We start from the raw sequence: 13,471 nt of genomic DNA, 5'->3' as shown, positions 1-13,471 counted from the left end.
CATGAGAGGTAAGCATGGCTAGTTGTAGCTGACATGGTGCCCTTTTTTGCTGAATAAAAATTATTTTGTAAAACAGTGTTACTGCACTTTTCTGAAATAAGCGACCCTGTGAATGCTTGGTATGAATATTTCATCAGTTTGGAATTGGCATTCAGCAATATACAAGACATATCTGACCTTTCTGTACCAGGATTCTTCGTTTAAAACTGAGTGAGAGCAGTAGTGTCCCCTCTCACAACCTGTAAATCTATAAAATCTGTTAAATATATTTACACCAGGAACTAGGGCTAATCTGGTCTCACCAGAATGATCTTGCCCCGGGGCCCAATGAAATCTTAATCTGGCCTTGGTGGTTGTTTTTTTTTTCTCTCTTTTTCTTTTCTTTCTTTTTTTCCTTTTTTCTCAGGTGGTATTCTTTTGCAGTTGATATCAAGGAGCCTCACATTTGACCTGCTTCTCTTTCACACACAACATCTGGTGGTCACAGTTTCTTGTCTCTTGAAAGAGGAAATCTAAATGTCACAGCCATACATCATAAATACTACGTGGATTAAGTATGACTTTAAATGGATGTATGGTTTACTACAGTATAAGTATCCTTAAGCGTAATCGCTTTGCCTTGCACTCTAACCCTAGGGCTTGTGTTTTAAGAGTATTATGTGGGGGCTTTTGATTGATTATTCACTTTTAGGTCACTCTAGACCATGTTCAGGTCTGATTTTTTTTTTTTAAATAGGATGTGTATGTGTAACAGTTAAGGAGATGTATTCCCTTGTTTCCCAGCAGGAGGATTTTGACGAGGTCTCCCTGGAGGACCAACACTATCAAGGAGACGCCAGCATGATAAGCCCCAAAACCAAGCTGCTATTACGAGATTCAAAGAAAGAGCTAATGAGGTACATTGCGTTAAACACTGGGCTTGTTTTAAAGGGGAGGAGAGCACATCTTGAGGCATCTTTATTCAGTCATCTGTGCATAATGTGAGTCCCCCTTTAAAAAGGTCAGTGGACAGATGGTCAGTATTAATAACAAAAGTGTAATTCCAGACCAGACCTTTGCTTAAATAGGACAGTATAACACAAGTGAGTCAAATCACACTGAAACTCACTGTATATTTTCTATCCTATTATTAGCCTTTCTATTATCCCATGACACATCACATATCATTGTGGCTGGTATGTCTGCAGGTTCATGTGGAGAAGAAATATATCTATTTGAAAGTGAGTTTTTTTCCCCCCCGTATGTCCTGTGCAAGCTTAAATTTCTTCACTCTTGTAGTTTAGAGTGCATGCTCTGCTGGGTATCCTTTAGTTTCCACAGCACAGCATACCTCAGATTCAGAGACATTACCCGACTGAATGTTGTGCATTATAGTCATTTTCTACTAAAATTTCCCGCCGTACTAACTCTTTACTTCAATGTCCATGTAAAGGTTTGAGTGTAACAAAAAAAAAAAAAAAAAAAAAAAGATTCAGTGCAAGCTTGGCGAGTGTGTGAGGGGTAATCTGTGTATTAAATGCTTGTGTTCTCCGCAGCTGTCCAACCCCGGGCTGTGATGGCAGTGGCCATGTGACGGGAAATTATGCATCACATCGAAGGTACTGTAATTAATTACATTCTCATTAGCACCAGCTAGCAGATATATGAACGGGGGAAATGGTGTTGATTGTTCATTTCTAACAATTATTACAGTTTAAAAATGTACGATATGGTTTGTTATATGAGATATTATATCCTCTGTTATTTTGTTTGTATTTGTTGACATGGAGTTGTTTTTTTAAATGAAAACTAAGGGGAATCATGTTTCAAAATAATCTGTTTAAATATATTTTGAGACATTGTTGCATTGTATTAGGATCACCCCCACTTTTGAATTCAGCTGTGATCAAAGAGTGCATTGAAATGACTGTTAGCTCTTTATCCTCTCCAGTGTGTCTGGATGTCCCCTAGCTGACAAGACACTCAAATCACTGATGGCAGCCAACTCTCAGGAACTAAAGTATGTGTTTTTGCATTAAACTCCTGTGATTGTTAAGGGATTGTTCACATTAAAGTAGGCGGCTTGTTTGTGTTTCATCTTAAGTCGACGCTGTCCTTTGCGCAGCAGCAGACATTATGCATGATCTCCCTCTGCTGAACTTGTTAGCTATTTGTATTGCTTTTCTCCATATTAGCATGGAGCCGATGCCCCAGTCTTTTGCTGTAAAAAGCACCTGGTCTCTGTGTCTCTCAACATGCAGGTGCCCAACACCTGGTTGTGATGGATCTGGACATGTGACTGGGAACTACGCTTCACACAGAAGGTAGCCTGTCTGACCAGAGACGCAGAGAAAAAGCATCAGAACTGAGTCATGATTTACATTTGTCAGGAAACCGATAGATATTTTGTTACATTAAGCGATGCAAACAGATGCAGCCATGGTACAAGGCCCACTGCACACTGCAACCATGCTGCCCTGTAGATTTCTTGATAATGATTATCTATCTGTCTATCTATCTTTCTATCTATGTACTTACTGTCTTTCATTCTAACGTATATTCACTTTTCAGCCATGAGAAACAGTCCAGTGTGTTTGTTGTATTATTTTACCCATCAGTAAGTCTTTTTAGTACAATTTCACAACAGAAAGGACAGGTTGCAGCAGTAATGGGGGGGAAGATAAATGATAAGAATAAATTCTGTGATGATTAACGCTGTCGTCAGCAGTCACAGAGCATTAAGGAGTTTTTTAGATTTGCATAAAATGTGGCATAAAAACTCCATACCTGACTGTGAGGTGTATTTTGAACTAAGTGGTATTTATAAACGTTAATCCATATTGTCTGCCTTCATTTTTAGTTTGTCAGGATGTCCACGTGCCAGAAAAGGAGGTTTGAAGCTTACGCCAAACAAGGACGAAAAAGACGAGCAAGAAATGAAGTAAGATGTTCCTCTCGTTGCATGCTGTCATGTTTTGTTGATTCAAAAACAAAGCAGAAAATATCATGAAACTATGTCATGGTGTTGATGTAGAGGGCATTATACCTGGAAGCCATTAAGTTAACCAAAGAAAATAATATTTCTCTTGTCATAACATTAGTGAATTATTTTGTAAGGATTAGCAACATGTTTGTGGGGGATGTTTCAGGCTTTGGTATTTTTTCCTATTGTTTGAATGGAATATCTGGCTTATCACTCTTCACTGAGTGCTTTCTTCATAATTATACTATATTAAGAAAATGCTGAATTGCTGCTGTTCCGTTGCGCTCAGTTGAAGCTTAATCACCACAGACACAGTTGTGTCTAAAAGTGTTATTGGAAAAAAAAAAAAATAATAATGTGATTGATTTGCTGCTTAAATCCAAAGTCAGATATATGAGCCTTTGTTTACTTATACATCTGGACACTGATTTTTTCTTTTTAATTACTAATGCAAGGGCATGAGCTTAGGAATTAGACTGGAATAGATCTCATACACATTAAGAGAGAAAGGGAGAGAAAGGGGGAGGGTAGCAAATGTCCCTAGATTATTGTAAATAGTGGGCCATATGGCATGCCTCCATTGTCCTGGTGCCTTGCATCAAGCTACCTACCTGTGGTAGATGTAAGTAATGGGACTGGTGTTGTTTTGTCCTCTAAGTGCTGCTGCTCTGTCGAGTAACAAAATGCTGAAACAGGCTTTTTGCAGCAGCACTCTACAGTATGGGCACCATTTGTATCATCTCATGTGACCTTTCACCTTTATCAATAAGGGAAAGGGTTTGCAACCTCCAAATTACATTCTTCCACACGACGGGAAACATGACAATTATCTGTAATTCATGTCACTCCATTACTGACCCGCAGAAAACAGATCTGGAAATGCAACTGACAAACTCTTAATGATATTCAACAAGAGTTGCGCTTCTGTTTTCAAGCACAAACATCGGTAACCTCGAAATGTATGCACTCAGCGGACCATTTGTTCTATCGAAAAGTTTTAGTGGATTAATAAACTTGTAACTAATACGATTATTTGAGTCCATTTCTAGTTTTGGTGACTTCATTTTTAATCAGCATTTGTCAGGATTTATCAGCGTAATGGTTAAACAAATCTTCCGGTCTAGTTATTGAGTGATTTTTTTTTTTTTTTTATGATCTCAGAAAATGATTTGGCTCCAGCATTTTTTTTTTATAAATATTCTTTGAGGTTTTAAGTCTTAAATAATCATCATTTTATGTGCTGCTAAATTTCTTTTGCTTGGTCTGCTCAGCATTGAAAAGGTGCATTTTTTTCAGCGTTATTTAAATGCAGGTTGCTTTGATATGCAAGTTAGTGACAAGAAGATTTTCCCTCTATGAATCAAGTGTCAAGTCACTTCACATCATCTAGTGTGAAGCAGCCTAACCACACTTACCCTGTGTAATTATGCAAGTGCACAACAAAATGTACGAAACAGGACTCTTTGTTTGTCACTCTGGTAGGTGTCCAGTTATTGGATGTGACGGACAGGGCCATATATCGGGAAAATACACATCCCACCGCAGCGCAGGCAGTTGCCCACTTGCTGCCAAGAGACAGAAGGAGTCGTCCGTCAATGGGCTGCCCTTTGCCTGGAAGGCCAATAAACAGGAGCTGCCCCACTGTCCCTTGCCTGGCTGCAATGGCCTCGGACATGCCAATAATGTGTTTGTCACTCACAGAAGGTGAGGCTGCTTGTCCTCCATTTTATCTCTAAACAATACTGCCGGTCGACATGTTGCATTCTCTCAATAGCACCTTAATTCCCGTTCGCTACCTCTAGCGATCCTCAAGTTTGTCAGTTTGTCACATTCTCCATTTATTGCCTTTTCAACTAGCTTGTCTGGTTGCCCACTGAACGCACAGAGTATAAAGAAAAAGCACTCAGGAGAGGAGATGATGACTATCAAATTGAAAGCCAGCAGTGGTAAGCTATTTTGAAAAGCTGTGTGGTATTAAAGTATGAAAGTGTTCTATAGTATATGGCAGTTCATTTCACTAATACGTCTATCTTGGCATAAAAAAAAAAAAATGGATTTCAGCTGTTGATTCTTAGAGGCAAGATGTTTAGTTTGAGTCCGTCTTTCCAACTCAGGTGTCGAAAACAAAGAGGACGTTCAACATTTGGATCACGAAATAAAGGAACTGAACGAATCCAACCTGAAAATTGAGGCGGACATGATGCAACTCCAAACACAGGTAAGTATCAATGCTGAGAAGTTGCTTTTTTTTGAAAAACACAGCGGTTTTCAGATTTGGGGAGCCACTCAATTTGACGAGTTCCCTTTCCTACCCCGAAAGCAGATTTCGTCTATGGAATGTAACCTGAAGACAATTGAAGAGGAAAACAAGATGATTGAACAGCACAATGACAGCCTTCTGAAGGAGCTGGCGCGCCTCAGCCAAGCTCTCATTAACAGTCTAACAGACATTCAGCTGCCTCAAATGGTACAGTAAGCCTCGACCATGGTCCCCCACTTCAACTCATTATCTCTAACCTTTGCATTATATCTAACCTTTCTTGAAAGAAATCTAATTTTCTATAAACTGTCATTTTTTGCCTGTGCTTGTTTACTAATAGTCAAACATGTTTTGTTGCAGGGACCCATCAGTGAGCATAATTTCGAGGCCTATGTGAACACATTAACTGATATGTACAACAACTCGGAGCATGAATACTCTCCAGAGTGCAAGGCCCTCTTGGATAATATCAAACAGGCTATTAAGGGCATCCATGTTTAAGCTGTAGAGCTACCAAGAGGTTTCTTTGACTTGGGATAATGGCACTAGATAGCTCTATTTTACTGAAGAGTGCTGGCTTGGCTGCGTGTATAAGACAAGGCTTTTGGAAATGTGTTCATCATTTCCCCGTAAATACACTGCACTGAGAAAATTACCAGCCGGATTTGTAATGCTTTTACCGTTTCTGCATTCACTTGATATGTTTATCCTGGTGAGATTTTTACCCCCCTTGCACTTAATTATTTTGTATGGTTTGCTTGATTTGAATCTGTATGTGTTCATGTCATTCTTATATTATTCGCTATTTATTATATTTGTTCATCAGTGTATTTATTTCCTCGATTTTTATTTATTTCTCTGATTGTAAATGCGTACTATTGATGAATCTGTTGACTTTCTGCACATTGTAAATTACATAGAAGCACATTCCAATTTCATGGCATACTTCCGCCATCTAGTGTTGAAAAATTTATATCAGACCACCGAGTAGGATCTCCCTTTCAAAGTGAAAAGCTACCAAAAACTACCGAGCATCGATATTTTTTAAGCATTGCTTTCGCTTTCTATTCTTTATTGGAAACTGAATGTATGGTAAAGACAAAGTGAACATTGAGATCCAAAAAAAAACAAAACAAAAACAAAACAAAACAAAAAAAAATGCAATGCACCTGTACTGTACATTTTTTTTTTCTTAACCAATTCTGTTAAAGGCTGAATGCAACCAGGAAGTGGCGGCAGAGTCACTGAGCAACCTGCAACACCAGTCATTGATCCTTTCTTTCAATGACCTGAATGTCAGATCCTGCTTTGCATAACGTGTCACTATAAAAGTGCAACTGACCACACTAAGAAAATTAAAATCCACTTTGTCAAGATGTCTTTCTTTTTCTTGAAATATATAGATATTAAACTGCCTTCTGTGCACACACCTGAGAGTGTGCATATAGTATGTGCCTAATGTATATGAATCCATAAAAATATACGAGTACTATGTTTTGTGGTAGGACAGTATTATGTGGATGGTGTCTAATTTATTATACAGTACAATTATTTTCATAGGAGGAAACGTTCCTGATGACTGTTTAAATTCCATTGTCTCAGTAGCTGTAATCTAAAAGTCAGGTTTTGAAATGCCACAATTGAGACCGAAAAGTCTGGTGTTTATTTGACTTTGTTAGCATGGAGAAAAAAAATAATAATAATAAAAAAACAAGCAAGGAGTGAATTTCAAGAAAAGTAACGCCACCTTACAAACATCGATTCATATATCTTTCATCACTGATGTTTTACTCCTGTTAACTGCTTACAAGCCTTTACATTTCAGCAAGTCTTACACTCTGAACATCCTAGTAATTCTTGGGGTAGATTTGAACAGTAGCTATTTCAAAACCGAGCTGATTACCACTAGCAACTTGGAAATCAGTAACAATCATTTAACTGCAAGGAAAAAAAATTTAAAAAAAGAAGAAAAGAAAAAAACATAGACAAGTGATATTTGTTGGCTGATCAGTTGTTTGTTGCATCAATTGCACTTTTGTATTACAATTATTTTGTATTTTAGTTCACCATATTGCCCTTGACTTCAACAAAAAAGAGAGGAAATGGGACATTGTAGTCATATCACTGTACTTTACATGTCTCAATTTCACGAGGTAAACTCCAAGAGGAAAAAAAAAGATACAGTAATTCATTCGAGCAATATATTTCTCATTTCTGCAAAGGAATCAAAGACATGTAGCCTACCTTACATTTAGAGGGGAAAAAAATGTAACAGCAAAAGAGCCAAATTACAGAAAATGTAAGACCCTGTATTTATCCAAATACTCAATATGATTTAAAGACTTTTAATCTTTTAAAATTGAATCAAACATTCTTTAAACCTAATAATCCTTTATTTATAATTTCTTATATTTAATTCCTATACCACACATTGTTTGCTCAGGAAGTTTGTGAATAATATTTATTTTTTCCCTGTTAGTATTTGATGTTTGTAATGTGAAATGGTTTTTTTGTGGAACGATATTAGTATGATATGAAATTGTATTGTATTTTTCTTTTCTTTTACATTAAAATGTAATGCTTTTTCAGTTCGAGTAGTTTGTAAATTGAAACTTCCTATTACTTTTACTATTTCATAATAAGCAGATATGCGCTGTGTTGTACAGTTTGTGTATGGTAGAAATAAACTTTTCAAATGGTCGTGTGGTTCCTCAAGCCTCAGTGTAAAGGTGACTTGCCATATAAAGCCACCCAACCTCATTATAGCAACACGGAAGCTACAGGCGTCAGCTTTCCTTTGGCATTAGCACCATCTAATGGTGGATGCGGGAATTGCGCCTAGGACCCAGGGCGAGCTCAAGAGCTGTTTGGTAAGTGGAGTCAAAAATTCAAATTATATATTCTATATATATTATAAGCTCTGTAGACATTTATATTAATTAATGTTACACTAATGACACAGAAGTAAATAAAAAAGGTGGTAAACTGTGATCTCTAGTCCATCAACAGGCAAACAACTGCTCATATAAAGAAAGGTCAACTGTATTTTCATGGATTTTCCCCCTTAAAAGACTTGTTTTATCTTCATATAACCTTATGCTACGTTAATCATCAACTGTGGAAGTATTTGCGATGATGCATGTAAATGTGTGTCATTAAGATTGATGTCAACATACAGGGACAGAAAACACAAATCTAGGTGGGTTTGCAGTCGAGTGTGGACGCTACATGGTTCAAAGATGACAGTGTTATGTGAAGGCAGTACAGTGTTTCTGTACATGTATATAACGTGTGGGTGAATTTAATTTTTTTTTTTTTTTTTTTTTTTGTGTAGCAAACCAAAGTCCAATTTGTGGGGGAATAAGGACACGGCATTTCAAATCTCTTGATTTCACTTTGTCAAAATGCAAAACTGTTGGCTGACACTCAATCTAGCTCTTGGTATTTGCTGTCACGTCCACACAGAGCCCGATCTACATTAAACTTGTGGTGTGTGTGTGGTGAAGGGGGTGGGGGGCTCAGATATATAAAGTGCTTGGGACTTAACCTCAGCTAACCCAGCGTTCTCTCCCTGCAGCTAGTAAAACAGCATGCCAGTGGTTTGTGTAGTATCAGGGTCAACAGAGGCCAGATCGAGGATCCTGCTTTTGTGTGAATGTGCAAGTTGAACAGTCCTCATGTATTTCATATGCTATACTTGGAGTAGAAATGCTCATCTCCTTGATTTATATTAAACCCTAACACAGTGAGGAGCAGTGTGGAGGAGCAGTCACTGATCAGTGAGTACTGTTGCTACGCCTATTCGCAGAAACTTGCATGATCCCAAATCAACAGTGTGTGTTCTTGTTTATTCTGTACATATTAAAAAAAAAAAAAAAAAAGTCTGTGATCAGGCTGTTGATGAAAAATCTCTTAAAGAACATCAGGCCAAATGTCCTTTGGGGGCTCAACACCTCATTGTTATATTATTAAGCTGCCTATCAAGAAGGAACAAAGTAAACAATGATTTGTCCAAGAAAAAGACAAAACCCAGGAGAATAGTAGATTTCACTGAAAGGGAACATATAGAGTATAACAAGTGTGTGTTAAATCATCACATGCCACAGCATCAAAGCTTTGGGCTGCTGCTTGCCACTTTGGGGTTGCCGCTTGTAATCTTGCCTCCTTGTCAAGCCCCCCTTCTGATCTAACAAGCAATTGTCTGCTGAGAAGTGACTCTTTCATTCTGGACTCCATCATGCGTAAAGGTCCTGCGGATGAAAATGTTAGTTTACTGCTCCTGCTATGAGTATGCAGGAGCACATGTCCAATTTGGCCTATGATTGCTTTTCTAATGCACCTTCATTAAGGGATGGTTGCTAAATTGTACCTCCTCTCGGGTTAATTCTCCTCTCACCTCAGACTGACTCCGGGATAACGCTGGCTGCTTTGAAAGCGCATCGGTTTCTTGAACTGACAGCACATTTTGCATACAAAACATGTTCACGTCGTCTTAGTGGTGTAGACAGATTAGATGGGGCAAGACCCCTCCTTGTCAAATGATGTTCCCTTAAAACTGCACAACAAAAACACATCGCCTAGTTACTGGAAAACATCCTATACCTGTTTACATCTGCTGCCTGACACTGCATGGGATCCTTTCCTGGGATCCCACACTTTCTGTAGGGAACCAGCTGGGGCTAAATTTAGGATGTGCCTATAGGGAAGAGCATATGCACTTGTAAGAGGAGATAAGTTTTGCAGCTTTCCAGTGCTATTGGTGCAAAGCATGCTCTGATAATGGACATGTTTTGCAGCATATCATTCCTAAACTGGGAGAGGATGGAGATTACTACCTCTGCACACTGCTCTTGGTCATTAGACAGACAGACAGACAGACACACAGACAGACAGGTCCTGTGCTTGCAGTATGGGCAACAGCGCTTCCTTGTATCAACAACATTTCGTAACCACGTGACCTGTGTTTACATCCTCTCTCAGCTGTTCTTTCTTCCTCCACTTCGGCGTCAAGAAACACGGCTGGTCATTAGTTTGCCCGTTCAGCCCAACTAACTAGCTCTCTAACCAGCACTTTGCACCGAGCTGGGCTGTTTGGACATTTGAGCTCCGCTGTCACCGACCGAGCACCGCATTGCAATCCGAGTGCAACCATTTACCAGGAGTGAGTTGATGCGACACGGCGTTGTGAGTATTTCCCCCGCTGTTAGTTCAACACGTACCGTCTTTTTTTCTGCAGGGTTAACAATGGCCTTAGCTGGGTTATTTTCCGCAGCGGCTCACCAGTTTGGTTGATGGCTAATGTTAGCGTGGCAGATCAGATAGCTTGGTTTAGCAAGTGGCCGTGGAGCAGCAGTGTTGCACAGGCGAGCTTACCTAACCTGCTTTGTCTGTTTTGATGATGGCGCACTCAGGCCCGCAAGCAGCTAGCGCTTAGCCAGCTTCACAGGCAACTTGGGACGGCGATGTGCACCCAACACCGGCTAACTTGTCTGCGTTTAGCCCGGGGAGGATGCATCCATTAGGTCCTGCTGCCGCTTTGACACACGTTTGCACAATCCCCGTGTTTATTTTATTTTAAATGCATGTTTGGCCACAGCGAGCTTGAGGGGGGGGTTTGGACACCACAGCAGGCGGAACTGGGCTCCCTGCATTCATCGCTGTGTGGCGGGGAGCCCCGGCTGGGTGAATTTCCGTGAGGGGAGAAAAAAAAAACAAAACAAGCAAGCCTCTGCTCATATTCAACCTCGATTCCGCTAACAAACAGGTTTAGAGAGCCGCTGCTGAAAGATTGAGGTTAATCGCAGTGCAGCGAGCTGGCCAGCAAACTGTTTTGGTGGACTAGTGAGAACAAAAGCTGGCGGACGGCGCACTCATCTCTCTCTCTCTCTCTCTCTCTCTCTATGCATGTGTGTTTTGTCACTTTCTCAAACCAGCTTTAATTCGCCACGCCGCTCGATCAATCATGAGCCACGGTGCTTTGTGATACAGGTGATGGATGTGGCTTGACAACATTTCTAGAACAAAATCCTGTTTTTGTTTTGTTTCTGCCGTCACACGCAGTGCGAAGAAAGTGTTTGGGCGCAGCGATTGGCTGAGAGGCGCTTGTCTGTGTGGCAACTGCAGCACATGATCAGCCGATAAGCTCATTGGCTTCATGAGATGTCAGTCGCGTCGCGGTGGATGAAGAAACATCTGTGAAAGCCAGTGCATGTAGTGAAGGAAAGCAGACAATGCAGGGGTGTTTGTCACCGCTCGACGCAAAATGCATGGATTCTGTGATCTGGAGGACTCTAAAAGATATTAATACACCACAAAAAATGCATGAATGTGCTCCAAACTTGCACCGTGTTCATGCAAATCATCCCAACCTGCACGATTATCAGTTTACCCCAGACTCCATAGATGCAGAGCCGTGCACATCTTGGAGTGCTGCCTGGAGATCAGACTCTTGTTATTGAGTTTCACCAGTGGACTTAGTGTTGCCCAAGGATCTGTTACGCGTTTTGTCATCCAGCACGTCTCAGTCGGCCGGCCTTATTGGTTGATGGCAGCCAGTCCATGTCCTGAGATGACATGGATGCTCATTCCACATAGGGGGGGTCAAGCCAGGCCACCCCCCCCTGCATTGTAAATAGCCCAGTCAGTGGAGTCATGTTTAGAAAGCAGTGTTGTTGTTGTTGTTGTTGTTGTTGTTGTTGTTGTTGTGTTATATATAACTCCGGCCTGGCTATACCTACAAATGCTTTACCTTGCTTTTTTGTTTTGACTTGACTTAGAGCAGTGAGTGAATAATGACCCTATTTTAAGACTGTGGATTATCATTGGTAAGACTGTACTGCAATGCCCAAAAGCAATTTGCTTGTAAAATACCTTGCCTGACCCATTTTGCAGGCCTTTATTTCTGCTGCAGGAAACTCAAAGGACTATGCATTACAGGGAGGTCAGAGAAAAAAAGAAAAAGAAAGAAGGGGGGAAAAAAAGTAGGACAAAAAAACACGTGCTGTACTATCACTGATGGTGAGCGAATCAATGATTCTTTTGCCTGCGAGAAAGAGCCAATGGAAAATTACCTCACCGGGCCCACCACTACAAAGTCACCTCTGAATTTAATCTTTATTAGCTGAGTCAGATGTGGAGATGCTGAGAAGGCAGAGAGGGAATTCAAGACTCGTCGTCTTCCTCTGCTGCATCCCCAGCCGTCCACATTTATCTAACTCTGTGCCGCTGTTGGATATATTTTTTTTAATCATATCATCCATAAAAAAAATTTACATAGCAGCATGCTCTTGGAATTCACTCACTTCTTTTTTACTATGACGGGATTTTATTGCTGAGTATTTCACAGCCTGTAGCTTATTACTCACAGGGAGTTGCATCTCTGTCAGAGAGGGTCATAGTGATATGCCTGTACCTGTGTACTCCACTCTATCTTCATTTAAAACACAGAGTAAAGGCTGCACATTGAATACAGAATAAAAGGGAAGCGTGTGTTTGTGGTGGCGGGTGTGTGGATCAGCTGCAAATCACATGAGCAGCCTTGAAATTATTTGGATAAATTCAAATATGACAATTCGATATTGTGCTGATGGATGACTATCGGTGTGTTCAGAAGATATGTACACACATTATTTTGCTAAGTAATCATTACTAATGTGGACGGACGACTAAGAGGTAGAGGCAAATATAGAGCAGCCTAACAAGTTCAGCAAATTGCATCCCTTTATTGTAACACAGCCTTTAAAACCAAGAAAAGACAACAGTTTACACCTTATCATGATATTATAACCTCCAGAATCCCAAACAATATCAAGTCTCATGTCACATTATGAATATAGTAAACATATATATTGCCCAGTGCTATATAGGCTATGCATTGAATAAAAAGTAATCAAAGGAAGTGTGTGTTTGTGAGGAGGTGGGCGTGTAATCAAAGCACACATATATTTCATCAAATTATTTCATTTGTTGCTAAGTATGTCATTTAGAAAAATGCAAGAATGCTGCAAAATGTATTGTCATTGCTGGAATTTGGACCCAGAGGGAAAAAAATATGACAAACACACTGCTAATGATTGTACACCAGTGAATGTCTAATCGAAATCTTATTAAAATTAGATAAAGAGGAACATGTCAGCCCTGTCCTTGTAGATCTGACCCAGACACTGCATCAGGCGCCAGGCTTACTGCCATAACGTGTTTGTATGTCTTCCTCAGCTCCCTCGGTGCCCGGGCCTGGCCATGGTGGTGAA

The 13,471-nt window shown here is 40.1% G+C and overlaps 1 protein-coding gene across 2 annotated transcripts in view; it reads left to right on the top strand.

The window, feature by feature from the left end:
• Positions 1–6,230, top strand: part of LOC115375726 (suppression of tumorigenicity 18 protein-like) — a 32,823-nt gene extending 26,593 nt beyond the window's left edge. The window contains exons 13-22 of one of the 2 annotated variants that reach the window (XM_030075253.1): positions 784–896; positions 1,536–1,598; positions 1,931–1,999; positions 2,241–2,303; positions 2,840–2,920; positions 4,445–4,666; positions 4,820–4,908; positions 5,077–5,180; positions 5,283–5,429; positions 5,583–6,230. In XM_030075253.1, coding sequence (XP_029931113.1) covers positions 784–896; positions 1,536–1,598; positions 1,931–1,999; positions 2,241–2,303; positions 2,840–2,920; positions 4,445–4,666; positions 4,820–4,908; positions 5,077–5,180; positions 5,283–5,429; positions 5,583–5,723 — 1,092 coding nt within the window. In that variant the 3' untranslated portion in view covers positions 5,724–6,230. The remainder of the gene's footprint in view (positions 1–783; positions 897–1,535; positions 1,599–1,930; positions 2,000–2,240; positions 2,304–2,839; positions 2,921–4,444; positions 4,667–4,819; positions 4,909–5,076; positions 5,181–5,282; positions 5,430–5,582) is intronic. The other variant, XM_030075252.1, reaches the window with a different exon arrangement.
• The last annotated feature ends 7,241 nt before the right edge of the window (positions 6,231–13,471 follow it).

This window comes from Myripristis murdjan, chromosome 17 (assembly GCF_902150065.1).
Source record: "Myripristis murdjan chromosome 17, fMyrMur1.1, whole genome shotgun sequence".
Taxonomy (NCBI): Eukaryota; Metazoa; Chordata; class Actinopteri; order Holocentriformes; family Holocentridae; genus Myripristis; species Myripristis murdjan.
This window is presented reverse-complemented; position numbering and strand designations above follow the sequence as displayed.